Genomic DNA, 27,356 nt, shown 5'->3' with positions numbered 1-27,356 from the left:
GTATCTCTAACATTATTAATAAAAAAATATGAAAAACTACGTGCAAAACAGAATCTAAATAATAAAGCTCTATGAATAGAATATTATTTTACTTACCCTAAAATAAAAACAAAAAAAGAACTCCTATATTTTTTCTGTCATAATAATAATAATAATAGAGATTCTCTGATACGCATGACATATCGGTAAGTCATGGTTTTTTAACCATGAGATCTGCGTACTTTTTAACTTTTATGTGATTTTATGCAGATCTGAAAGACAGAAAACTTATGGCTCGTTCCTTTTACCGATTTGAGTTTTCAGTTTTAGGGTTCTACAGTAAAAAGCTATCAGAAAATATCACATCTAACTTTTTCTGCTACAGTGAAAAGCTCTCAAAAAATGTCACATCTCAGCTCGAATTGAAAACTCGAATCCGCGAAGTGAACGAAGCCTTAGTACACTGATATATTGACGTATCAGAAAAAGTCATAATAATAGGCATGGCTATATGTGTAATTTCAGAGTCCGGAGCAAAAAATACATTGATATATCTATATTTTTTAAGGAATTGATACATCTATTGTTTGGCGTAAGCTCATAATGTAACTAGACCGTGTTCAAAATCAACAAATTCAATGATAATTTGATTAAACAAGCTCTCCGGGCAATTTTTTTATCTGTTACAAAATTCTCATTTTATGTAGTGTCATATTTTATTTATTTATTTTATCTCGTTGCAAATCTATAATAATATAAGGTGTGCATTTTCTATCAGATAATACAATACAAAAGATATAAAGAAAATGTAGAACCTCAAGGTGAACATGGTCGATGTTTTATCTCAATTAATCATGGGAGTTGCCTTTTATTTATAATAAATATCCCTATTTTCACTTCTAGCAAAAAAAAAAAAAAAAAAAAAAAAACTATTTTCACTTCAGTTTCTTTTTCTCAATTTTTCTTTATAATTTGTTTTCTAATAAATGGCTACTTCCTTCCGAGGACTTTGTAAAAATCAAGTGATCATTCTTTATAAAAAATAAAAAAAGTCATTTTGTCAATTTCACTAATAATCATTCTAACATATTTCTCCTTCCTTTCCTTATATTTACTTTTTACAATTTTTTTTTCTAATAAATGGTATGGTAGTTGCCTTTTCTTTTTCATTTCTTTTATTTTTCTTTTTCTTAAATCTTTCTGAAAGTATTTTTCTCAACCAATAATGCATGGTCTACTCCACAAACAGTACAGTCCAAGCGTGTCCAACGAGTCCCACTTATTCTTCAAGCAAAAATAAATAAATAAATAAAATATAATAATAATGACGATATCAAAATAAAATAAAAAGAAAAAGAAAAAGAAAGCACAACATTTAAAAACCCCCCAAAACCCAACTCCCACAAAAGGCCCTTCATTACTAACTGACAATTGACACCGCAATTACCTCTGCCTTCAAATTCTTTCCCTCGCCGGAAAACCACCATAACCACCAAGCTTCTCCAACAAATGCTCCACCATTGAAACTCTCACGGCCGACAATCCAGACCCGAAATTTTCAACAATGTCCAACTCCAGAAGATCCTCTCTCTCCGGCTTCGCCTCGCCCCAACCCGCCGGGTCGACTCAGGACCTCAAGCACCGAGTCATCAACTGCCTCAACAAGCTCTCAGACCGAGACACCCTCGCTCTCGCCACCGCCGAGCTCGACTATATCGCCAGAACCCTCCCTCACGACTCCTTCTCGCCGTTCCTTAACTGGATTCACAACACCGACAACTCTTCCAAGACGCCGGTGCGGAAGCAATGCGTCAACCTCCTAACCCTACTCTCCAACTCCCACGGCGACGCGCTCTCTCCTTTTCTCTCGAAGATGATCTCCACTGTCGTCCGCCGCCTCCGCGACCCCGACTCTGCCGTGCGATCCGCCTGCGTCGACGCCGTCGCAGCCATGGCCTCGCGGATCACCCGCCCGCCTTTCTCGGCCTCGTTCCTGAAGCCGCTGGTGGAGACGATGTCGGTCGAGCAGGACGCCAACTCGCAGATCGGCTCCGCGCTGTGCCTCGCGGCGGCGATCGAGGCGGCGCCGGACGCTGACGCCGCACAGCTGCGGCGGAGCCTGCCGAGGCTGGGGAAGTTGGCGAAGAGCGATGGTTTCAAGGCCAAGGCAGCGCTGCTGGTTCTCATTGGAAGCGTCGTCGGCGCCGGAGGCGCGTCGAGCCGGGGAGTTCTGGACTGGCTGGTCCCGAGCGTAGTGGAGTTCTTGAGCTGCAACGATTGGGCAGTGAGGAAGGCCGCCGCGGAGGCGTTGGCGAGAGTAGCTACGGCGGAGAGGGATTTGGCTGCTCAATACAAGGATTTATGTTTAAATGCTTTGGAAAGTCGGAGATTTGACAAGGTATGATAATGTTAATATCTTGATTAGAAAAGTTCGTACTTTTCTTCAATGGTATGAATAAAACAGTTCGAATTTTGTTTTTTGTTTTCTAATATTTTAGTGCCTTATTTTGTTTTTTGTTTTCAATGGTATGGCGTGTTAAACAGGTGAAAGTTTTTTTTTTTTTTTTTTTGTTAAACAGGTGAAATTTTTTTTTTTTTTTTTTTTTTTTGATAATTTGTTAAACAGGTGAAAGTTGTTCGTGAGACTATGAATCATACATTAGAGTTATGGAAGGGGGTCTGTAATGGAGCTTCTGAAGAAATCCCTGTTCCAACTCAATCCAGATCTTCTTCAACTTCAACAGGTAAAGCTTTTGTTTCATTTTTCCAAAATCTATTCTTGCTTTAGAATGGTCAAAATGTAGCAATAATTCATAAGCTCATTTAAGCTCATTACTCTTGCAAAATGTTTTGTCAAACTGTTTGAACGAAGATTTTTTCTTTCTTTTTTTGTTTTTCGATTGTGAAATGTATTTGGCACGTTTGAGTAAGCTATTGATTTTTTCTGTTTTTTGTTGTTCCTTTTGGTCCAATGGGTGGGATTAGATAATGGGATTAGTCGCTGTTTTCCTCCGCTGTCCAAAAGTACACAAGATGGGGGCTTTAAGACTCCTCAACCAAAGAAAACAGCGCCCACAAACCGGTCCCCTCCATCTGGTCCTGATGGCTCATTTGCGAACAGCGTCAAAAAAGGAAGTCCCCTAAAGAGTAATGACCGAAATTCAACCAAGGTGGACCATTCGAAGAAACCATTTGGTTGGAAAATTGAAATTGCTGTCCCAAGCGCTCCTTCCTCAGAGATGGTCCGTGAGGATAACAATGTCGGGAGGAATGACTTTGCAGTTTCGGATTGTAGAGAGAACAAGCAGTGTGGAAATCCCCAGCCGGAAACAAAGCATGTCGTCTTCAGCAAGACCCGCGAAGAAAAACTGCACAAATTCGGTGGTTTGAGATCAGGGTCTCGTGTTGTTCCTTTTGATGAGGATGAAAAGCATGGTTGTTCGGAAGTCGTAGACAGCAATGCGGCTGAAGAAGTTTATGATAACCCAAAGGATGCTGAGGATCTTTCTTTGATCCGTGAACAACTACTTCAGATTGAGAACCAGCAATCCAGTCTTTTAGACCTTCTTCAGGTGTGTACTGCAGACCTTTTTCTTTGTCCAATAGAGTTTTATTTCTTAGTTGCGTCATAATTGTATATAAGCTAAAAAATTGACACAAGACAAATGTTAGTATGTTACAACTTCATCAAATTTAGTTAGCCTAGAGATGGTGTTTAATGATAATCAATTAGAGAGATTTTAAAACATCCTCTCTACTGATTGCCTTCTTGTTTTGATGAAACCCAGAGATTTATTGGGAGCTCCCAGAGTGGATTGAATTCACTCGAAACGCGGGTAAATGGACTAGAGATCGCTCTGGAGGAAATATCATACAATATGGCGGTATCAAGTAGAAGAATTCCGACCACCGACTCTGCAGAAAACACATGCTGCATGCTGCCCGGTGCAGACTTCTTGAGCTCCAAGTTCTGGCGCAGAGCTGAAGGCCGGTATTCTTCTCCAAGGTTCCCTTCTTCTGGGATGATGTCCTCACCCAATAAGGACGCTAGTGCAGAATTTTGTAAGTCGGACAGCCGCAGATCTCAGCACCAAAACGCCTTGGCTGACATTCAGAGCAATTCAAGAGGCCTTTCAAACAGAATGCCAAAGACTACAATTCAAGATTCTGAGAGTGTACTAGATCGCAAGGCCAATGGGTTTAATGGGCAATGACCAGTTACTTGTATAGGGCCGGTTCACCTCACAGCAGGTAAATTGGGAATCTCATTTTCTCACTATTTCTTTATTTATTTTTTATTTTTTTACCATTTGTAGTTTTGCTCTGTTTGTCTTTTGTGGATTTATCTGAGCTGGTTTTCTGTTCATGTGGGACTGTGGCATTGAAAGAGGTTACAATTTTCGTACCTGGAATTTTAAATGCTACTCATGCTTGTAGTGAGTTTTTTCTTTGAAAATACACTCTTGAATATTGTAGTCCGGTTCATCTGAAGAAGTAACCATATATTTGGTAAGAATCGTACTAGGGTTAAAGTGAACAGCTATTCCTTATAATTTTGTATTAATGCTATTGGACCAACTTTACATACAACTGAGTTGGTAACTGCTATAAGTAGATATGTTAAAAAGTCCTCATACCATTCCCATAATCCCATTCCCTATCGTTTGTAGACAATAACATTTTCTTAGTACTATAGCTGCTGGCTGAATTGTAAATTGCTTGAATCTGTTTTTTTTTTTTAATCAATAATATAAATTGTTCTCCTTTGCATTTCAGATCCTTTGCTTACTTGGAATGAAATGTTCAGAAGGCTCCAACGATCAGTTTCCACTGAGAGCGAACGCAACGAGTAATTGAAGAACTGATGACATGAACGTGAATTTTGTTTGCTGAATGGCGGTGCACAAGTTCGCGATTGAATTGCCGAGCCAACATTTTTTATTCATGTGGCCCATGATGCTCCGGAACACAAGGATGTTCTGTCTCGCATTTCTTTGATTTTGTTGCAGCATTCAGTTTAAACGCAACAAGGGAAGCAAGACTCGTGCACAATTCTTGTTGTATTTATATGTACAATCGTCAGTAGACGAGAATTTCTGTACATATTGAAGCTTTCCCACCATCCTTTTTCGCTTGTCATTCCTTGCTATAGATTGTAAATTTTATTCCAAGTGAGTTGCAATCTGGTTAATCAATTATCAAAGTATAAAAAGGTTCCATATTTTTTTTCCCCCCCTCCGGTTAATTGGACAATGAGCATGCTACATCGTGCATTGAGAAATGTAATTTTGGTATCATCTTTTTTGTTACAATGATCCCTAGCTTAATCAAATAAGGTTAATCATGAAAATTAAATTTAACCCAACTATGGAATCTATTTTAGTTTTATTATTTTCCCCATAGGGGGAAAAAAATGAGACGATATAGTGCATTGGTAGGTAGAAAATATTCGGTCTGACATGTGAATTCTTCAGATTACGTCTGCAAATCAATTGTTTGACGTGCTTCAGAGAAAAAATGATAAAAATAAGAAGCAGAAGAATATTCGTTTGAGCAAGAATATGATTCACGAGCATGGAGCAGTTCAAGAGGAGGGTGAAAGAAATAAATAAAAGAAGGCATTGGATGGGATGATAACAATGGTTCGATGCATTTCCATTGTCCTAAAAGAAATAGAAAATTACCTCGCGAAGTTACAGAGATCATTATCCCTCATATACAGTGGCGGAGAGACACTGGAGCACCCCCCAAATATGTGTGTATATATATTTATATATTTCTAAAGATTCTAAATTGTAATATTAACATAAATACTTAAAATATTTTCAGTTAAAGTGAAGATATTAAAAAAAAAGGGACAGAGTTTAAGGGAAACAAAATAAGAATGACGAATTTGAATTTAAAACTCCAATTCCTTTCATAATAATAATAATAATAACAACAGCTATTGTACTCCCCCCACGAATTATTAAAAAAATATTATTTTGTCTTAATTTTACAATAAAAATTATAATTATGACATCTATATAATAATTAAAATGTATATCGTTGTTTATCAATTTAATAAAATTCTCTTTAAATGACTTCTTCGTTTCCACCTAAACTCAAAAAAAGTTTGAACTCAAATTATAATTTTATTCAAGTTCATGTTTTTTTTTTTTTTTTTTTTTTTTTTTTTTTTTTTTTTTTTTTTTAGAATATGAGTTTAAACTTGAGTTTTAACTTGAATTTTAATTTGAGTTTGGGTTAAAATCTGAGTTCAAATTTCCCTTCAACTCAAGTTCCTAAACTCAAACTCAAGTTAATGAACATTATTTTTTCTATTCTTAAAAACGCTATAACTTTTTCATTTTAATTTCGATTAAGATGATTCTTTTTTTATGTATTCACAACGAAAAGACGAATAAAACCACACCCATATACCCTATTAAAATTTTTCATCATCATTGAGTTTTTATTAAAATACTATCTAAATACAAACTGAAGTTTTGACCCACTCAACCACAAACTCAAAAAGATATCATCTCAAACCATAATTCAAATGTACACTACCAAATACAAACTCAAGTTACAACTTCAACTCAAGTTATAACTCAAATTCAACTCAAGATCTACACTCAAGTCATCATAACTCAAAAATATAACTAAACAAGCTCTTAGGAACTTGAGTTGAAGGAAAAACTTACACTCAAATTTTAGCCCCAAACTCTAGTTAAAACACAAATTTTACAAAAAAAAAAAAAAAAAACATGAATTTGAATAAAATTGTAACTTGTGTTCAAACTTTTTTGAGTTTACGTGCAAATAAACAAGTCCTTTAAAGAGAATTTTATTAAATTGATAAACAACTATATACATTTTAATTATTATATAGAAGGCATAATTATAATTTTATTGTAAAATTATTATTATTTTTTACCAAATAAACGAACATATCTAAAATTTTTGAAAGATCTTATGTGTAAAAATTTAAATTTCAAAAATGAGCATATGTGCCCCCTACGCAATTTGATATGGCTATGCCACTAAGAATAGGGTATGGACCATGAACCATTGAATGGTTTAGATTGGAAAGATGCACAAAAAGTATAATATAGTTTGTATATTTTTCTAAATATTAAGGTGAAGTTTGGTTAATGAGTTCAGAATCATAGTTCATGATTCTGATTTTTAAAATTTAAATTTTTTTGTGAGAGAAAAATATTATAACGAACTAAGAATCATGATCCAAAACCAGATAAAAACCCTCGAAACAAATGGAACATAACTTTTGGTGGTCGGCTTTCACCACCGAAAGTTGATGTTTGAAAAAACGCACAAACAATATCAGTACACTAAAGAAAAAAAAAGATTTTCTTTCCAACTTTACGTTCATGAAATGAGATTCATGGAAGCTCTTCCAAATCTTCCTCTTCCTAAATATTGACATGCATTTGAATGAAGCAAAAAATGAGAACCGTAGAGGGCGGCTGATGAGTTGGTTTTATACCGATTTATTAACCTCTTGTAAGTTTAATATTAGCTAATTTTAAGGTATTTTATTGATAAATTAATGTCTTCTTAATCTAATTTTGCAGGATGGGTAAAAGGTTAAGTAATCTGTCATAGAAGCCCACACACGGAAGGCATTACTCCCAACCACTACGGATATGTATGAGTTAAGTAATCTGCCAGCTTAGGTCTAGAAAAGCCCACAATTAAAAGCCAAAGTCTCAACCCACGCTATTGAGAAGCCACAATTAAAAGACCCAATCTCAGACCAATAAAGCCCACACACAGAGGAGATTAATCCCAGCCATACGACATTGTGTTTCACTCCTCAGATTATACATGGGATTTTGGGCTGCCTTGGAGAAGATAAGGGGTTGCGGTCTGTGGAAAGGAAAAAAAACCTTTGTAACTGAGAGTTTGAAGATGGAAGCTCGTGGAAGATCCGGGCTGAGAGAGAGAGATTTCCGCACAGGGAATCAAGATTAAAAGGGAATTCCAGGAACGAGAAACAAGGAGTTTTGGCTGGAATTCGAGAGGGAAACAGGAGGTTTTTACTGGGATATTCCAGGGGGATTTTTGGTTGGATATTCCAGAGAGTTTTGGCTGGATATTCCAGAGGGAGTTCTTGGCCGAGATATTCCAGAGGGAAAAAGAGTGTTTTTGCTAGGATATTACAGAAAGAGAAAAAGGGGAAAAAGGAGATTAACCCAGGGTTTTTGGAAGAGGATTCGGCCAGAGAGTTTTGGAGTTGACCCAGAGGGATTGTTGCCGGAAGTGGCTGATTCCTGGTGGAGAAACAATTTGTAAAGTTCGGCCATTGAGATTTACCCTTCTTTCTTCTTTTTTTCTTCCATGAAGCATATGGTGATGTCTCCTGGATTTGTCTTTGTTTTATTTAATTTAGTTATGGTTTAATATTTTTAGTTAGAGATTGATGGATCCGAACCTATGATTTCTGAGTTTCAATTTGAATGAGTTGCAATTTATTATTTTTCCGTGAAGAGTGTGTTCTATTGTTCTTAGGGCTTTTCATTGATTTAATTTGTGAATTGATCGTAGTGATGTTTCGGATAAATAAGCTATGTGATAGAAAAACATTAAATTGTGAATTAAATCTTGGATGTGAATAATTTCAAGCAAAATATAGAACATGCCATGAGTGGACAGGAAATTTATGTGGTCAGTTTAAGTTGTAACCGAGAGAGAAATTTAACCGAAAAATGATTTCACAAATTCTAAGGCATCTCATATTGAATTAATCTAGAATAGACCTGAAATAAGGATATTTGAAGTTAATGATATATGTGATAGTTGATTAGACCCGAAATATGGATAATTAAACATTAAGGAATTCTACCATCTCATGGTTAATAATAATTGAAATTCATTCTTTTGAGCTTATGGATGAAAAGGTGTAGGTGAAATCAACTCTCTAACATTTCTCTCATTGAATTCTTTCTTAAATCTTACATCTTTACATTTTTTTAATTTTTAATCTTTATTTAGTTTTAATTCACATTACTCCTGATTTTGTAATCTCGAATAATATGGTCGGTTTAATCACTTTATTTATGAATTTAACCAATCCTCGTTGGGAAACGATATCTTACTCATTATTTTATTACTTGAACGATTGGTGTACTTATTAGTGTTAATTTTATCGCATCAGCAGCAGCGGAGGAGCTCCGGGGGGGTAGAGGTCTTGCTCTCATCAACGTTGGCGTTCTTGTGTCATGATGATCTTATAATAAATAGAACTGAAGCTAATACTAATTCGTTTACAGAACGAAAGTCTTTAGTTTATTTATTAAGATATATAATCAAGTATGGTAGTGAGTATATAATTTCTCTAAATTCCTTCCTTACCAAAGGGGAAAAGTAAACGTTTCCAACAATAGACGTCCCTAATTCCTCTGCTTATGAGAGCCCATAAAACAAAAAACCATATGGGCAAGAGAGGAAGGCGCTCACACACCAACAACAATAAGGCCCAAAAGCTTTTGGATGCAAGCTGTAGAAGTCACATAGCACTTAAAGCTGATTTTTCCTCTTCAATATCTTAATAGTAAAAATCAACTATCTCTCTCTCTCATCCACATCTCGGCCGTGTTTAGAATTGATCCTATTTTTATTTTTTATATTTTTTAAGAAATAAAAAATGAAAACGTTTCTAAAACAACGTTTGACACAATAAAGACAAAAAATAAAAATAAAAATGATTTTTTGGTTTAGTGTAAAATGAGAGAGAAATGAAAAATGACTTTTAGTCATTTTTTATTTTTTATTTTCATTTTTTCCTCTCTCGAGCAGAGAGAGAGAGACATTAATGATTTTTTTTATACTGAAAATAATCTTGTGATAAAACTACCAAAAACATTTTTAAAAATAATTCATGTCTGAAATTGAAAACGTTTTCATTTTCATTTTCATACAAAAAATAAAATCATTTTAGAACGAGTTCCAAACGCGCCCCTCATTTTTTTTTTCATCTGAACTTCTCATAAGAAGGTTTACTTGAGATATCCCAAAGGATCCACATATTCAATAGTGGATTATTTTAGAAATGATTGCAATATTTGCGTGTTTGGAATTGTTCTTGTTTTTATTTTTCACGTTTTTCGATAAAGAACAAATAAAAATAATTTCAAAACGGTATTTGGCACAATTAAAGACAAAAAATAAAAATAAAAACGATTTTTTAGTCTAGTGTAAAATGAGAGAGAAATGAAAATTATTTTTCATTTTTTGTTTTCATTTTCTCATATCTCAAGCAGAGAGAGAGAGACATTAATGAATTTTTTATACTGAAAATAATCTTTTAATAAAACTACCAAACACATTTTTAAAAATGATTTATGTCTGAAATTAAAAATATTTTTATTTTTATTTTTATATAAAAAATAAAATTATTTTAAAATGAGCTCCAAACGCACTTATTTGTTTTTCGAACTTAAAAACAGACTTTCTTTCTATGAATTACTGATTTTTGACGCTTCATTAGTGTCAATGGACTAATCTGCTTTTATGCTATTAATACAGACCATTTTTCCGTCATTACACACATGAATGAAAACTACTTGAATAATATGATACTTTTGTCGTGGTACTTGATAATCAAAGAGGGGGTCTATTTAATCACTTTCAAACAAATCAAAAGGGATTTATTAAAAAACAAAGCTCATTTTTTGTTTTGCCTCTTGAGGAGTCAACATTTTCCCTGGTCTTATCAAAGGCAAATCAATTCCTACTACTAGAAACGTATCATTTCTTAATGAGTGTTGCTGAAGTTCCTTTTCTTTAGGAATCTTAATTTTTTCTTTTCTTTTCCTTTTCTTTTTCTTTTTGTTTTTGCTTGTATTAGGGATCTTAATTAGCTTCACTTATGTCACAGTCCTTGATAACTGGATTTTATAGCTCCAGGGCGGTCCCGCCTAAAAATGTAGGTTGTGTGTGAAGTTGTTTTTATATTTGTTTCCGTTTTTTCATTTCTCGAATAAAGAGAGAGACGTTAATAGATTTTTTTATACTGAAAAAAATCTCTTAATAAAATTTTTAAATGCATTTTTAAAAATAATTTTTATCTGAGATTAAAAACGTTTTCATTTCTATTTTCATACAAAAAATAAAATTATTTTAAAACGAATTTCAAACGCACCCTTAAATTTTCTCTTTGTGTGTCAAAGCTTGGCCAGTGGACCATGCAAGGCGCCAAGGCCAGGCTCTAATCTTCTCAAATTCACAATGTTCAGGAAAATTATATATCAACTTTTTTTATTATTATTATTGTTATTGAAAATAAAACAAATTCACATGTTCCCTAAAAATTAACTTGTCAAATTTATACATCAAAGTTTTTTTTGCCGAACAATTAAATCTTTATCAGGTTTAGCATTTTCCTTGCGTGTTAAATCTCAAATTAAAAGATTAAATATTATTATGCTAATTGAAGGTTGGTGGTGTTTTAACGTTTTTATAGGATAGTATCCTTAAAAGTCGTACATGTTTTTAAACACTAAATTAGGTTAATATCACACCAAAATGAAAAAAAAAATACAAAACTAATAATTTTTTATGCAAATTTGATGGTTCAAAGTAAATCCCTATAGATCGGGTACTGTTTTCATACTCTAGTATAAAATTCTTATTTTCAATTAGCTACAATTTGAGGAATTATTTTTAACTATCCTTTAATGTTAAAATTAAAATTAATAATAATATTATTATTATTTTGGTTCCTTGTGCTCTCTCGACACGGAATTGTGACATTTAAACAGATCAATCGGAAGTTAGTGGCATGTCAATGTAATGCTTGCGTTCAATCATTTTGGCTTTTATAATGATCAAGGAAGACTAATTGGTATTAAGAACAAACCACGTCGTTCATCTATATCTTGTGGATCAATATATTCTTCCAGATTAATTATTGTACAAAAATAAAAATAAAAATACTCCTCTTCTTCATATATGCTTAAATAGTAAATTACAGATACCGGACCCAACAAATAAATAATGTCTCCCACACATCTAGTGAAGAATCATCCCGGGAAACTTTCATTGTCTAATTCTCTCTCTCTCTCTTTTTTTTTTTTTTTTAATTCCTATGGGTGATGTTTTAATCTTTGAAGAATCTTTTTAATAAAGGATCAAGAAAACCCTACACCAGCTACCGCCACCCTATTGCGTGTTTTTTTTTTTTTTTTTTTTTTTTTTTAGACTTTGTCAAAATATAATTCTATATTCTTTTCCTACCAAAAAAAAAAAAAAAGGTCTACATTAGACTTTTTTGAACGCACAATACTATTTGGGATAAAATGTCCATAATCTTAATTTGACCCTAAAGAAAATTGTGGTTTTGACACCGGCAAAACTAGGAGCCCAAAATAATTATTTCTATTCTTAATGGGTTCTCTCGTCAGCATACACCATGCGCACACCAGGGAAAGATTACATTCAGTTCGAAATAAATAAGTTGAATTAGACCACAAAAACATCAGAATCAAACTTAAGATTGGTGGCCACAAAAAAAGTTTCATATAGCAATGAACGCAAAAGAGACCTAATTCAGTCTTATCCTACAAGCATCTTTTGGAGAAATTGCACCTCGGGAAGATGAAAAGAGTGAGAATATAAGTGGTGTTATTTTATTTTTTATTTTTTATTTTTTATTTTTTACTTTTTCCTATGGTCGTGGGGAGCACATGGAGATGCAAAACATGTTCTATAGAAATCCTACCCTTAACACATGTGTGCTGATTGGCGCTTTTATATATAGTAAAGATAAAGATATTAGTTCGGAGTAAGGGTTCCAAACATGCATATTTAATTTATTTTGTTGAATTACTTTTGGGTACTTGTGTGTAATTTTTATTTATTTATTTATTTATTTTTTTGAGGTTTGTTTTCCCCTTGAGTTTTGGTAGAAGTAGAGCCATGAAGAAACCGAAATTTTAAAAATTAAAGATGATAAATTTGTTGGCTTTGTAACAAAAACAAAGCTTCTTCAATACGTGCTTTACACGGTATTTCCTATAAAACCCAATCTTGCCTTATTCTTTTTGCCAGCCATTTTTGCTAATGGACAACGACGAGACAACCAATTCAAAGGATTTAGGGTCTTTTCGTTTACACTTAAATTTAAAAAAAAGTTTAAATTTAAGTTATAATTTTATTTAAATTCATGTTTTTTTTTTTTTATAAAATTTGAGTTTTAACTTAAGTTTATGATTAAAATTTGAGTTCAAGTTTCATCTTTAACTCAAATTTCTAAAGTCAAACTCAAGCTCAAGTTAATGAACAATATTTTTTCTATTTTTAAAAACGTTATAACTTTTTCATTTTAATTCCGATTGAAATGATTTTTTTATGCGTTCAAAACGAAAAGACGAATAAAACTCAACTCATATATCCTATTAAAATTTTTCATCATCATTGAGTTTTGACCCACCTAAACACAAACTCAAAAATATTATCATCTCAAATCATAACTCAAATGTACACAACCAAACACAAACTCAAGTTACAACTTAAACTCAAATTATAACTTAAATTTAACTCAAAATCAACACTCAAATCATCATAACTAAAAAATATAACTAACAAGCCCTTAGCTTCTAGCTTTCTTCCCAAGCTGAAGAATAAGCGAGACAATAACTCTCATTTGGATGAAGTTTGTGATTTTCATGAAAAATGGGGAGGAGCAAAAGAAAAGGAAACGTGATTTGGAATGATGAAGTTACATTTCATTGCCGCCCATGCGTTCCATAAATAATAAATATTATTCATGACGACGTAATCAAGTGGTATTGCAATTATTTGTATTTATTATTGAGGATGAGATATTAGTGAAATGTAATGAACACAAGAATTGGCCATGACCGGAAGTTTAATTAATATCTATTGATTTTGATTGACTGGATCCAAATTTTCTCTGCTAGTAAAAAGAATTGCATATATAATGTCCAAATTCAGTCTTCTCCTACTGAACATTCTTCTTATGTTGTTGGGGGAGCCGGAAAAAAGAAAAAAGAAAAGAAAAAAAACAAAGATGGTTCCACTGCCACTCACCTTGCAAAGCGAGAGGCAGTAAAAGTAAAACATGTGTACTTTCCCGGGAAGCTCCAAACACACGAATTAGGTCATCTTTTGTCTTCTTTTCCTCCGAATTTTCTTTCCCATTTGTGTTTTTCCTCTTTCCTCTTTTTTATTTTTTTGGTCACAAAACTCTTACGTATATATCTTTCTCACGCGCTACCAAATCTATCGTTTAGCAACGAAAAATCGAAAGTCCACCGCACACCTCCATCTTTGAAGCAGCTCTTAGGTTGGACTTTAAAAGCCAAAAGCCCAAAACGTAAAAAAAACCACCACCACCGCCACCACAAACCCACCATTCTTTCCTCTTTGACTCCCACTTTCGCGGCCACCAAACTTGTCGGCGACCAACAGATCTGCTATCTGCTCTTTCCCAAAATCCCAAAATCTCTGTTTTTCTTTCTTCATTCATCTTCTTATTGCTCTACACTTAAAACTTCTAAAACTAATCCTCAAACTTTGGCATTTTCCCTTTTTTTGGTTCAACTGTTTAAGCATCAAAATATATGGATTCCGAGCAACGGCGGAAGCGAAAGCGCTTGGGCAAGATTTACTGTTCTAAGGCACAGTCCTTCTCGTTAAGATCTCTAATCCTCTGCCTCTCCTTCTTCGTCTTTCTCCTCTTCTTATCCTCCGATCGGGTCCCCATAAATCCGGCGTCGTTTCGGCCCGTCATCAGCACGGCCCCGACCTTCTTCCTCCTCCAGTCCAGCAACTCGATTCTCGATCCCCTCACCGGCAGGCGCCAAACGACGTCGTCTTCTTCCCCGGCCCGAGTGGTGGGTCGGGTGCTTTTCCCCGACCAAGTCCTCCTCCTCGTCGTCGCCAACACCATCCGCCCCGCCCAGGCCGACCGCCTCGACTGCGTCTACCTCGACGACAATGGCTCGAATTTCGCCTCCCGGCCGGTCCTCTCAATGGACGGCTACGATAAGTTCAGGTCGATCGTTCGGTGCCCGCTTCCGCCGGCGAATTTCTCCTCCGTCGGGTGCTTTTCCCCGACCAAGTCCTCCTCCTCGTCGTCGCCAACACCATCCGCCCCGCCCAGGCCGACCGCCTCGACTGCGTCTACCTCGACGACAATGGCTCGAATTTCGCCTCCCGGCCGGTCCTCTCAATGGACGGCTACGATAAGTTCAGGTCGATCGTTCGGTGCCCGCTTCCGCCGGCGAATTTCTCCCCCGCCGCCGTGGACTTGCGGTGGCGGGGAGAGTACTGGCAGCCGTCACGGGCCCCGGTCAATCAGACGGTGAATTCGTGGGACAAGCTGGTTTATGAGGCGGCCATTGATGGGGGCACAATGGTTGTTTTCGTTAAAGGATTGAACCTCAGACACCACAGGAAATCGGATCCGTCTCAGTTCAGCTGTCATTTTGGGTTGAGGAATTGGGATAAGGAAGAAGGGTTTGTTCTCACCACTCCAGCCATTACTGCTGCTCAGGAGGTCATCAGGTGTGTTTTGCCTAGGAGTATCCAAATCATCCCACATAAGGCTCATGGAATCCGGGTTACCATTGGTCACTCGGTTGGTGCTAATTCTCCCATTCTTTTCCCTTCGGTCGCCAGAATTTACAGCTCCAAACCCCGTGAGCTGAAAGTGAAAAACAATCGGAACAAGAAGAAACATGAGCTTTGTGTGTGTACTATGGTGTGGAACCAGGCCTCGGCTCTTAGGGAGTGGATTATGTACCACGCTTGGCTTGGAGTTGAGAAATGGTTTATATATGATAACAACAGTGATGATGGGATTGAGCAGGTTGTTCAAGAGCTTGATGTTCAGGGATTCAATGTGAGTAGGCTAGCTTGGCCGTGGATTAAGACCCAGGAAGCCGGTTTTTCGCACTGCGCGTTGAGGGCAAGGGAGGAGTGCAATTGGGTGGGGTTTTTCGATGTTGATGAGTTCTTCTATTTGCCTCGCGCGTTTCATCACTACAGAGGACCGGGTTCTCCTGGTCAGAATGCTCTTCGGGACCTGGTCGCGAATTTCTCGTCGTCGTCGAGTATTGGAGAGATCAGAACGGATTGCTACAGCTTCGGGCCGTCTGGGTTGAGCTCAACCCCACCAAGAGGGGTGACTGTAGGGTACACTTGCCGGTTGAAAAGCCCCGAACGACACAAATCCATTGTGCGCCCGGATATGTTGGATGCTACCCTCCTCAACGTGGTGCACCACTTTGAGCTCAGGGAGGGAGTTAAGTACCTGAATGTGCCGGAAAACACTGCTGTGGTAAACCACTATAAGTACCAAGTGTGGGAGAGCTTTAGTGCCAAGTTTTACCGGAGGGTTTCTACTTATGTGGCTGACTGGCAGGAGGACCAAAATAAAGGATCAAAGGATAGAGCACCTGGATTAGGAACTGAGGCCATTGAACCACCCAATTGGCGGCTGCAGTTCTGTTCAGTGTGGGACACCGGCTTGAGCGACTTTGTATTGGCATACCTTGCTGATCCTGCAACTGGGTCATTGCCATGGGAGGAGAGGTCTCGCATGTGACAAGTGACAAATTCAAAGCAGGGTGCTTCCAGCTAGGTACATGTAAAACAGAGCAGTCACACAAGTAGCCATTCTTTTGAATTTTAAGTTTTTTTTTTTTTTTTTCCTTTTGTATTTAAATTTTTTCTCCTTATACGAATTCTATGAATTGACTACAGGATTCTTATACAGTTGTAAATCTTTTTGACGACATGAAGTGAAATTATTTCATTCTTGTTCCTATTTTCGAAGTCTATTTTATGTTAAACAGGCGATGCAAGTTTTACGGTATTCTTGCGTGCTGTGAAATAGCCTTGAATTCTAACACGTGTTCGTGCACTCATGGAATGCAAAATAAGTGAAAATATTAAAAATAGAACTGTTTATTTCAATTAGTGATCATTCAAGTTATGTGAACTAATGCTTAGGACTAATCATAAGTTCTACATGTTAAAGACTGATGCATGGATTATATAATTATAAGCATCCAGAATGTGTATCTAGGAAATCCAAAAATTAAACAAGATATTCAAGTTACAATTTTGCAGAGAGTATGACCAAGATACTACTTTTTAGATCTCACAAGCTGCAAACACGACGTACACACGATGCTTGAAAATGCAGATATAATCTATGCGTCGGACCTATGTAGTAACCATGCAACTGAAACCAGAAATTTGTATAACACGACAAAACGCACATGTTTATATATACGGGATAAGTTAAAGTTACATGCAGTTTACAAAATTTGTTGAGTCTAAGTTCCATATGAACTAGAAACAAGTATCAATAACATTTTCTCCTCTTTCATATGCAATAAAATATCTAGACACGTTACAAAACAAACAAACTGCGTTTTTCACAAAATTGATTGTTTTTGTTATAATAAGTAGTCGAACCGCATATAAGCCAAAAAAAAAAAAAAAAAAAAAAATCCATCTCGCTTAAGGTTAACCGCTGTAAAACTCGTACTATATTTGCAAACTTACGGTACATTATTTTCAAACGCGATCTAGCATGGCAAATGGTAGATTATCCAAATATTTTGCCAGAGTAGCATCCAGCTTCTCTCCAATCAATGATATCCAAGCCTGTAACCATTTGAATAATAACATTAAAAAAAAAAAGTACAGAGAAAAAACTACATTAAAAAAAAAGTAGACAAACGGACAAACAATGCCTGTCACAAATTGTTTGATTATGTCAACAAACTTAAATGATTGATTAGCTGACAGCAAAAATGACTATTTTGTTCCTGAGAATACGAGCCTAGTGGTATGTCGTATATACTATCACATGTCTTAAAGCGCGAGACCAATAAGTTTCTTGTGTACGTAGGGCTGGGAAATAATAGAAGTAGAAGAACTGGTAGGCCTGCCATATCAACTTTAATAAATAGCCGCCAGTCCTTATTTTCAGCAAAGTTGTAAACATATGCTAGAAATAAGAACCACAAGTTTTCAACATAAGAAAGCATGAGCTACTCTTGTTTCACATTCAGAAAGCTAGAAATCCAGACGCCGATGATATGATATGATTAATTACTTGGGAAATTTTATAAAGCATTTGACAATGATACAGATCTGACTATGATGCATTAGTCCCATAAAAATGCAGATGATAGCCAGATATTACCAATGTAAATAAATTTTCAAAGCCAGTCATTACAAGTTAAATTTTCAACGCCAAAGGAAGCACCTGATCAGAGGTTGTGAAACCCCTAATTGTGTCGCCACCAATTACTGCAATTCCTTTTTCTCCAAGTGGCTGCAGAATGGCTGCCTGACAAGGGCGGAATCATGTAAAAGAGTCTTTAGAAACTTTGTTGATGAAATCTTGAAATTGCATTTGGCAGAAATTTGAGGAAGAGATATTATTTGTGATCAGATTCAGTTGTAAGTTTCCGCTCATGAATATATAGTTGAAAAACATAGTCAAATCCGGATAATATTGCTTCATTTTCTGCTTGGCTGTGGAATATTATCATTGAGAACAAAATACCTACAGGGAAAAAAAAAAGAGTCTGTGAGATGATCCTCCTATATGAAACCGATAAAAGCCTTATCACCACAGTAAATATTTGAAACCCAATCCGTGTTGGATGTATAGATGATCATAAACTCATTATGCATTGTTTGTGGAGGGAGGAGGAAAAATGTGGTCATTTTAAATTCCGTAGCAGAGCAGGTCATTTATAATGGCATGAAATAGCAGCATTACGTGTGTAACTGCAATACATGATAATTCTGTGACAATGGGTTATGCAATATCATTTCATTGCTTTTGATGTTTTTACCACCTTTCTGTTCAATGGAAGAACCGAAGACTGATATAAACTATGAAATTACATATTTAAACATTTCATTTGCCGGGAAAATGTAGAATAGAGTTCTTCTCCTTTGACGATACAAAAATGTGAAACAGCATTATCCATTTTTATGTAAATAAACTGCATCATTCATTTTCTCTTTTGTTTGGATGAATGCATAACAAAATAACGCAAGACTCATATTTCAACTTTCTATGGTACAGCTAACAACATGTTTAACCTTACGCAGGAAAAAGTTATTGTTGAAACATCTTTGGCCAAATAACTTCGAGAATAGGTATATTATCAACCTATGAATGAATAAACAAAATGCATACATCAACCAGGTAAATTGATTAAGAAGAAGGTCTATTAGTAAGTCAATTATGCAGTAGTTCAATGCAAAAGTACCTGTGTATTTGACGGCAGAAATGGCAGCTCAGACTTTCCAGGATAAAGAGATAGGTTGGCCAAGTAGCTCTCTGCAAGAATAAATTACAATATTTCGTCTTAACATCAATAAAAAATTTGAACACAAATTAAAACGCCAAGAGACAATAAGCCTCACCAAGTAAATCACTTACGAGCTCCTGATTTCATGACACCATGATAAAGTGATCCTTGCACCAATTTACTAGCATCCACAGAAGCAGGCTTTCTATCGCTTTTCAAGGATTCGGCTGCGAAACCCAGCTGAATAATACAACTGCTATTATAAACAATAACAAGAGACCTGCAACATGTCACGTCGGAGAGAGACTGCCAAAACCTGAGAATTGGCAACCAAAGCAACTATGAACTATTGAAGTGACAATATAAATAAAGCAATAACCTGCTAAACTGATACAAACAGGTTTTCCCCGGTAAGGAAACCCCAGAGAAATTATCACATTTACTTTCCCTACAGAGGTTTTCACAGCACGACTCATGGAGAATAGAGATATTCCCTACAGAGGTTTTCACAGCACTACTCATGTAGAATAGAGATAGAAGAATAGAACTAAGGAGAGAGATAGAACAACTAGAAGTAGAAATGGAACCAAAGAGGAAAAGATAGGGGATTCTAAAGAGAGAACGATAACTCAAAAGTGGGAAAACCAATAATCTCCATATTCATTTATTAACCATTCTCGCAATTGAAATTAAAAACTACCATTTTTATAGAAAAATCAATAACAAAATAGAAAACTAAACCAAAAAGAAGAAGAAAAAAGGAAACTTTATGATGGGAAACTACCCTATACATAAATCCCTATTAAATAAAATATTAAACTAAATGTAACTAATATATTGATATCCATCAACTACATTTACAAACTCCTACCATATATAATGGTCCTGCCACTGTTTACATAATGTTTATGGATTTTGGGTTGCTAGCTTTAAATATACTCTTGAAATTTAATCACCATTTGACATTTGCAAGCAACTAAAACCCCAATCCTGAAAGCGACTACTGTGGTTGAGCTTGGTAATCATTATTTTGTCAACATTAAGCAAAAGACTTTAGAAAGCAACTGCTTATCTTACCAGAGTAACTCGGAAACTACGGGGTTTGGAAGATCAGGATTAACTATTTGGCATTCGATCCCTTCAGGGTCTACCTGAAATCAAATATAATAGACGTTTGGTAAGGAGATTCATACCGTAATTTGAATCATAGTTTATAGTTCGCTACTAAAAATACACGTAAATTAAAAATAGTTATAATCTCGTGATTCTAATCCATGAACCGAACGTATCCTCACAACAAATATTATATAATTAAGAAACGAAAAAATAAACTACTAAATTAAGCTAATAAATAATCAGAAATACTATCCACTCACAATGGAAATAGTTTTCGGTCTGATAGACAGCCATACCAGACCGGCTAGAATATTGGTAACAGCCAATCCAAGGGTCAAGAGATCAGCTCTCGACTGCGAACTTCACACACAACGCACATCGAAGCTCGAAAACGTCAATTTCCAAAACCCGATACATTCTTGACAGAAATCTCAACTAGAAACAAAGCGATTCAAAGTAAAGAAGTCTGTAAGAGAAATCGAGAATTCCTTACCTGCTGGCATCGGCGACCGGAGCAATGCCGGAGAGCGTGCGATTGAAGAGAACGGCCAAGAGCGAGACGCCTCCGACGTATATCGGTAGGCTCCGAACTAGGTCGTCGTTCTTCGAGACCCAATCGGCGACCCAGTCCTTCGTCGGCTTTGGTCCTCTGTAACGTTTCTCTGTAGAAGAAGAAGAAGAAGCCCTAACGATGTGAGGAAGAGCGAGGTCGAAGCGACGAGGGAGAGTGCGTTTGGGTGCCCATGGAAGAGGACTAGTCCGGAGAAAGCTTCTTCCCGCTTCCATTGAAATTTGGTTGGAAAATATTTGAACTCTTTTTTTCTTATTATTATTATTATTAAAAAATTTGAACTCTTTGAGCTCTACTAGAATTGGATTGGAGTTTGGAGGGGAGTGGTGCTTGATATCAGAAAGTTAGCTTGAAAGTGAGTGGTAGTGATTGTGTGCGGTCGGGAGTATATTATGAGGAAGTGTCAGCATGTTTTTGAGGATTGGATTTTGATAGTTTGGGTTTGTTTGTTTTTTTTTTTTTTTTTTTTTTTTTTTTTTTTTTGGCTATTCAGTTTGGGTTTTGTGGTTTATTGTTTGGTGCATTGTTTTTGTGGTTCGAGATTCTTTTTATTGTTTTTTTTAATAGTTTTCATGCACTAATAAAGGAATGTTGAATTCGTCATTTGTTTGTAGTTGTGTGCCTTTATTTTATGCTTGGGGCTGTTATTAACAAGTGATGTGTGGTTTCTGCACTCTTCAATGTAAGCTACGGTTGTAGTTTACTATAGACCCGTTTAGTTCGCTGATTTGAGTTTTTAATTCGAGTTGAGATGTAATGTTATGTGAGAACTTTTTACTGTAACAAAAAAGTTAGATGTGACTGTTTATGAGAGCTTTTTACTGTAGTAAAACTCAAATTTTAAATTCGAATCGACGAAATAAACAGGGCTTAGATTTTCTTTTTTACGATTTAGAGTCCGTTTAGTTTATCAATTATAACAATGAGATTAGAACAATTTTTTATTTACGTGTATTTTTTATGAGAAAAAATAATATAACGAATCATGAATCATAATTTAAATCAGAGAACGAATTTTCTAACTAAACGGACTCTTATCATGTAGCCTATGTGTCGTAGGTTACTCAAAGTCACACATTTTTCCATTGATTAGATGTCTAGATTCAGAACTTGGTACACATTTCCTCGTTGAGCATTTTATATAAATATAATAGTGAAACCAGTTTGATCAGGATTGATTCCTCGTATGTCTTGAGGTCATTTGTGTCAGTTTAATGATTGTAAATCTTTGAGTTTTGGAATGAAATATCCAATAGAAAAAAAAGATGATAGCCAATGTGTGTAAGAAAGTACCGACTTTTAAAATTTTTTATGCTCTCTTATCAAAAGTTGGACATTTGTATTTTCTATAGTTTTGCATAGCTCGTGAAGGAAGGCCCAAAAAAAAAAACAGCAAAAAAAAAAAAAAAAAAAAAAAAAAAAAAAAAAAAAAAAGAGAAAATTGTAAAATTTATCTTCAAGACTCAAGAGTGTATGAATTTTAAGTTTTTATTTTTTATTATTGATAAATATTTTTTTATTAGTGTAATTATTTGACTAAAAAAGTTATGAATTAAGAATAAAGAATAAAAATCTTAACTCATACACTTTTAAGAAATATTTATTAAGATTACCTGTAAAAATTCATCTGGGCTTATGGTATGGTTGGATGGAAAGTTCTAGTTCTACAAGCCCAAGCTAAACTTTAATTAAAGGAAAATAGTATAAAATAGGCTAGTATGAAAAACTTAAGAAAGTATATAGGTCAATTTTTAGTTATAGAAATTAATAGGCCATAAATTGTTAAGTTATGGTTCATAACCAGATAAGTTATGGATTAACTTGTCAAGTTATGGTTCATAGCCAGACAAGTTATGATTCATAACCAGACAAGTTATGGACGAAAACAGTAATTTGGCATATTTATTAACTTATGTAAACTATTAGCGTATTAATTTTAATTTATCTCAAGTCTTAGCATATTTTTCTCTTTATCTCTTAATTAAAATTGGACTCACCTCTGTTCTGGTTCAGTCTTTCCCCCTCCTCTCCATGGCAATATTGAAAACTAATCTAGCCGAGTCGTTTTATTAAAGGAAAAGTGATTAGGATTTTGTTTATTTTCTTCTTTTCTTTCCATATACGATTGAATATACTATTTTAGTGTTCTTAGTATATACGTACTTATCCGTTTAAAATAAAATATACGTACGTATGCCCTTAACGTATGAGAAAACAAAACTTTTAATTTTTTTCAAAAATTATACACGGACAACTTAATGTATGAATGAATCAGAGTAAAAAAACTTTTTATTCGCAAATTTTGAGAAAGTTGACTTCTCCAAAAATATGGAGACAGCATTAAGCAAGGGACAATGGTGTCACCCACAATTGTAAATGCTAAAATACATTTTAAATTCATTGTCTTCTAATTTCTTCCAAAAGGGCCAGCCATAAATACAGGAGGTACCAGATACTTGCTTTTTCTTTTCCTTTTTCTCTTTTAGAAAGAAAATAGATATTCTTGCTTTTTCTGCCACTATGGTTGGTTGATATTGTAATTGTGCCTCACATTGAATATATCTCATGCGAAAATATCAAAAAAAAAAAAAAGTTGGGGAAAAATCTTCATGGCACGTGAATAGTGAAATTAAATGACATATTATTATTATTATTGTTGTTGTTTTTTTGGCAAGGAAAAAATGAAATAAGGGAAGAGCATATTTTATAAAGTAAAGTGGCTTATAAAAGGTCAGTCAAATCTCGTTTAGTTCGTTGATTCGAATTTTTAATTTGAGTTAAGATGTGACTTTATGTGAGCGTTTTTTATTATAACAAAAAAGTTAAATGTGACTGTTTCTGATAGCCTTTTACTGTAAAAAAAAAAAAAACTCGAATTCTAAACTCAAACTGGTGAAATGAACGGTAAACTCAAACTGGTAAAATAAACGAGAGACATCACAGAATCTCCTCTGTTTCTCCTGTCAATATCTGTTGGGGATAACCTTATCTCAGCTGCAATGCATTAATTTCCCCTCATCCACCTGAAGAAAAGAAAAGTCTCTTGGGGAATCTGAATTTTGGGCAGTATTAACGATGCTTAATTCGAGGACTGCCCTAGTGAATCAATGCAACTTGATACTTGAAAGTGAAAATTTTGATTTGTAGTCTCAGCTTTGCGATATTGAACTAACCAGCAAAACGCATTACAGTTAAAAAAAAAAAAAAAAACAAAACAAAATAGTACACCAATTGTAGTACAATTGAATGATTTGAATTGCTAGTACAAAATCTCAAACGGAAAATGATCGATTAGGAAAAAAAAAAGAAAAGAAAAGAAAAAAAGGCAAATAGTTATCCTTTTTAAATTTGATATGAAAAATAACAACATGGTAAAGCTATATCAAAGGTTAGGTAACATGGCATTAAAGAGCAATATTTTATAAACAACTTGACTTAACATTGACGATAGTTTTTAACGCGAAATGAAAATGTTATAATATTTGTTACATTAATACTACTATTTAAATAAGAGAAATATTAACATCACTTATTATGTCGCTCTTGTTGTTACTATTTTCATTCACTATTTGACATGCGGATTTCAATGGAGAGAGTGACAAGTAGAAAATGATATACTATATCTTTTATTTAAATAATAATATATTATATTAGTGGAGTTCGCGTGTCAAATAATGAATGAATATAATGACAAAAAAAATAATAGAAAGAGTCGTGCTAGTATTTTTCGTCTAAACAATGATAAGAAAAAAAAGAAAATTTAAGACCTTAAAAATGGGCGTAATGTATGTAGGTGCATTAGCCTATATTTTGGAAGTTTTGGATTCTTAACAGGTCACAGACTCACAATCAAGAGGTTGGCCCCGGCTAAAATTGCGTGCTACTGCTCTAAGCTTCTTTAGCATTTTGAATGCGCGATCCCTATGAGGATTGACGATAAAGAGAGGAATATGATGGATGGATATGCTTCCAATTCAATACTTGTTTTGGCTTATTTAAGATTTTCCAAAAAACAAATGGGTACTCAAATCAACAAGTGCATTTTAGTTTAAGCTTTTTTTTTTTTTTTTTTTTTTCTTCCAAAGATGCCACATGATTTATGAACTGTTTTTATTTTTCATATTAACCAATCAGTTATGAAATTATTACAAAATTGAGGCCTCGTTCATTTCATCGATTCGGGTTTTGTTACAATAAAAATCTCTCAGATACAGTCACATTTAATTTTTTTACTACAATAAAAAATTCTCATATAAAGTCACATTTTAACTCGAATCAGCGAACTAAACGGACTCTGTGATTGAAGTGGGATAAGACTCAGGAATCCAACCAAATCCCCAATGTTGCGTGATTAGGAAATCAGTGTCTTGCAAATTGCGTTGAAAGGCATCTATAATTATGCTCAATCATTTATGTTCGTCAATCCAAAAACAGATTGTTTGAGTCGGTGATAGTAACTTTTATCAAACACTCTCTCTTCTTCCTTTTTCTTGAAGAAAAACAATTGATTTTTTTATTTTTTTTATTCTGTTTATTTTGTTCCTAAAGAAACACCAATTGATTGAATGGCCTACTTACTATTGTTTCATTTTAAAGTCGTCAAATTATCCAAAACGTGGACTTTAAATAAACCTTATATTTTGTTGTGACATTGACTCCCTTCACCATTCACAAGATTATCACCGTGAATGGATGACTATTCCACACAACTACTGCTGATTAAATTTGTAAAATTTGCTTGTCAAGGTTAATAATCCAAGAAAATATGTATATATATATATATATATCTCGATTAAGTGCACTCCTTGTCTTGCGAATAATAAAGTAAATAATATTGTGAAATTATCTTTCTAACTAACGGTCAACCATGGCCGATGGTGATGACGATCATTAGGTGACCACTTTCTTTTTTTATTTATTTTTTAATGTAATAATTTATGCACGTTTCTCATGTCTTTATTTAATAGTGTAATCAGGTAAATTTTTCAATAGCGTGAATCGGTAATTTTAAGGTCTGTTTAGTTTTTTGATTTGAATTAAGATGTAATTTTCATGTGAGAGCTTTTTACTGTAGTAAAAAAATTAGATGTGACGTGACTGTTTCTGATAAATTTTTACTATAACAAAACTCGAATTGGTAAAATGAATGGGATCTTAGTTAATTTTGAATCTCAATCTTGTTTTGATTTTGACTACTGTCCAATGTTATACAATTATTGTTTCGAAGCTTGTAATGTGATAAAAAAAAATTAACTCGATGTGGAGTAAAGTATAAATAAACTAAAACCATCTAACTCTTATTGAGTTCCTTAATAGAATCACGGTATGACAAGTTATACTTGTATTATATTTAAAGGTTTTGTTTGTTTCGCTAGTTCGAATTATAACTTAAATTTTTGTGAGAAAAAAACTGTTACAATATTTTTTATTACATGAATTTATTTTTTAATTCAAGTTCTTGACTCGAACGAGCAAAACCAACGGAACATTTAAATTTCAGTCATTAAATAATGGCCAAATTGATTTTGACTACTAAAATCTTAAGCTGCTTTTTGTCAAGTAATATCTAATAACAAAAAACTTCAATAGTCTAGATCGATCATTACTTAGAGGATGTTTGGTAGAGGGATTCGTTCCCTGATTCGAATCATGATTCGTGGTTCACTACAGTATTTTCTCTCATAAAAAATTCACGTAAATCGAAAATAATTCGAATCACATGGTTTGAATCCTCCAACCAAACGTCAATGATTTCATTAACTCTGATAGAATTATACTTTGGTTTAGCAGCTTCCACTTAATTATCATTCTTTGTTAAACTTATATTATTTTACTTTGACCTGAAAGTTAGAATTGTCCCTAAATTTGATCTAATAATTAAAATTCCATCCTACCAATAGATTGTCCATATCGCACCATAAAAATTTCCTCAACCACAAATTATTTGACCAGAAATTTACTAAGCCCCCATTTATTTAATTAGTTCAATTGAAGTGTTTAATTCAGTTTAATTAAATTTAAACAGTGATTACAATTTAAATTTTGCTTAGAGGTGAAAGTTTGAGACGTGCGGCGTAGTTTAAGCCCGATAGTCTAAATGGAAATTTCGGATCGGACTGGGCTTCACGGTCGGCTCAAAAAATGAGAAGAGTCGGCCCGACCTAATATTTACAAAGTATTTTTAAGAAAAAATTTTAAAAAGATGTGTTCGGGCCAAGTCAACCCGATCCAAATAAGATTTTAGATTTAAAATTTAGACCCGGCCCCGACTCAAACGAAGAGTTCGTTTAATTTACTGATTTTAATTAAAATGTGATTTTATGTGAAATTTTTTTATTATAATAAAAAAATTAAATATATATTATTTTTTAAAA

At 34.5% G+C, this 27,356-nt stretch overlaps 3 protein-coding genes across 3 annotated transcripts; 2 read left to right on the top strand and 1 right to left on the bottom strand.

Moving 5' to 3' along the window:
- The first annotated feature begins 1,399 nt into the window (after nucleotides 1–1,399).
- Nucleotides 1,400–5,207, top strand: LOC21394291 (TORTIFOLIA1-like protein 4). The gene is made up of 5 exons (XM_010099951.2): nucleotides 1,400–2,377; nucleotides 2,606–2,723; nucleotides 2,965–3,551; nucleotides 3,768–4,230; nucleotides 4,756–5,207. Exons 1-4 carry the CDS (start codon nucleotides 1,544–1,546, stop codon nucleotides 4,191–4,193), a joined length of 1,965 nt encoding a protein of 654 aa, XP_010098253.1. The 5' UTR covers nucleotides 1,400–1,543; the 3' UTR covers nucleotides 4,194–4,230; nucleotides 4,756–5,207.
- An 8,785-nt stretch (nucleotides 5,208–13,992) lies between these two features.
- LOC21394290 (glycosyltransferase family 92 protein RCOM_0530710) lies at nucleotides 13,993–16,777 on the top strand. Its single transcript, XM_024166823.1, has 2 exons — nucleotides 13,993–14,849; nucleotides 15,050–16,777. Exons 1-2 carry the CDS (start codon nucleotides 14,568–14,570, stop codon nucleotides 16,553–16,555), a joined length of 1,788 nt encoding a protein of 595 aa, XP_024022591.1. The 5' UTR covers nucleotides 13,993–14,567; the 3' UTR covers nucleotides 16,556–16,777.
- A 702-nt stretch (nucleotides 16,778–17,479) lies between these two features.
- LOC21394289 (protein COFACTOR ASSEMBLY OF COMPLEX C SUBUNIT B CCB4, chloroplastic) lies at nucleotides 17,480–21,214 on the bottom strand. The gene is made up of 7 exons (XM_024166824.1): nucleotides 20,905–21,214; nucleotides 20,672–20,771; nucleotides 20,373–20,446; nucleotides 19,427–19,611; nucleotides 19,254–19,324; nucleotides 18,233–18,316; nucleotides 17,480–17,625 (listed from the first exon to the last, which is right to left on the bottom strand). The coding sequence occupies exons 1-7, from the start codon at nucleotides 21,195–21,197 to the stop codon at nucleotides 17,536–17,538; spliced, it is 897 nt and encodes a 298-aa protein (XP_024022592.1). The 5' UTR covers nucleotides 21,198–21,214; the 3' UTR covers nucleotides 17,480–17,535.
- Nucleotides 21,215–27,356: the final 6,142 nt, after the last annotated feature.

This window comes from Morus notabilis, unplaced genomic scaffold, assembly GCF_000414095.1.
Source record: "Morus notabilis unplaced genomic scaffold, ASM41409v2 Scaffold1276, whole genome shotgun sequence".
Classification (NCBI taxonomy): Eukaryota; Viridiplantae; Streptophyta; class Magnoliopsida; order Rosales; family Moraceae; genus Morus; species Morus notabilis.
This window is presented reverse-complemented; position numbering and strand designations above follow the sequence as displayed.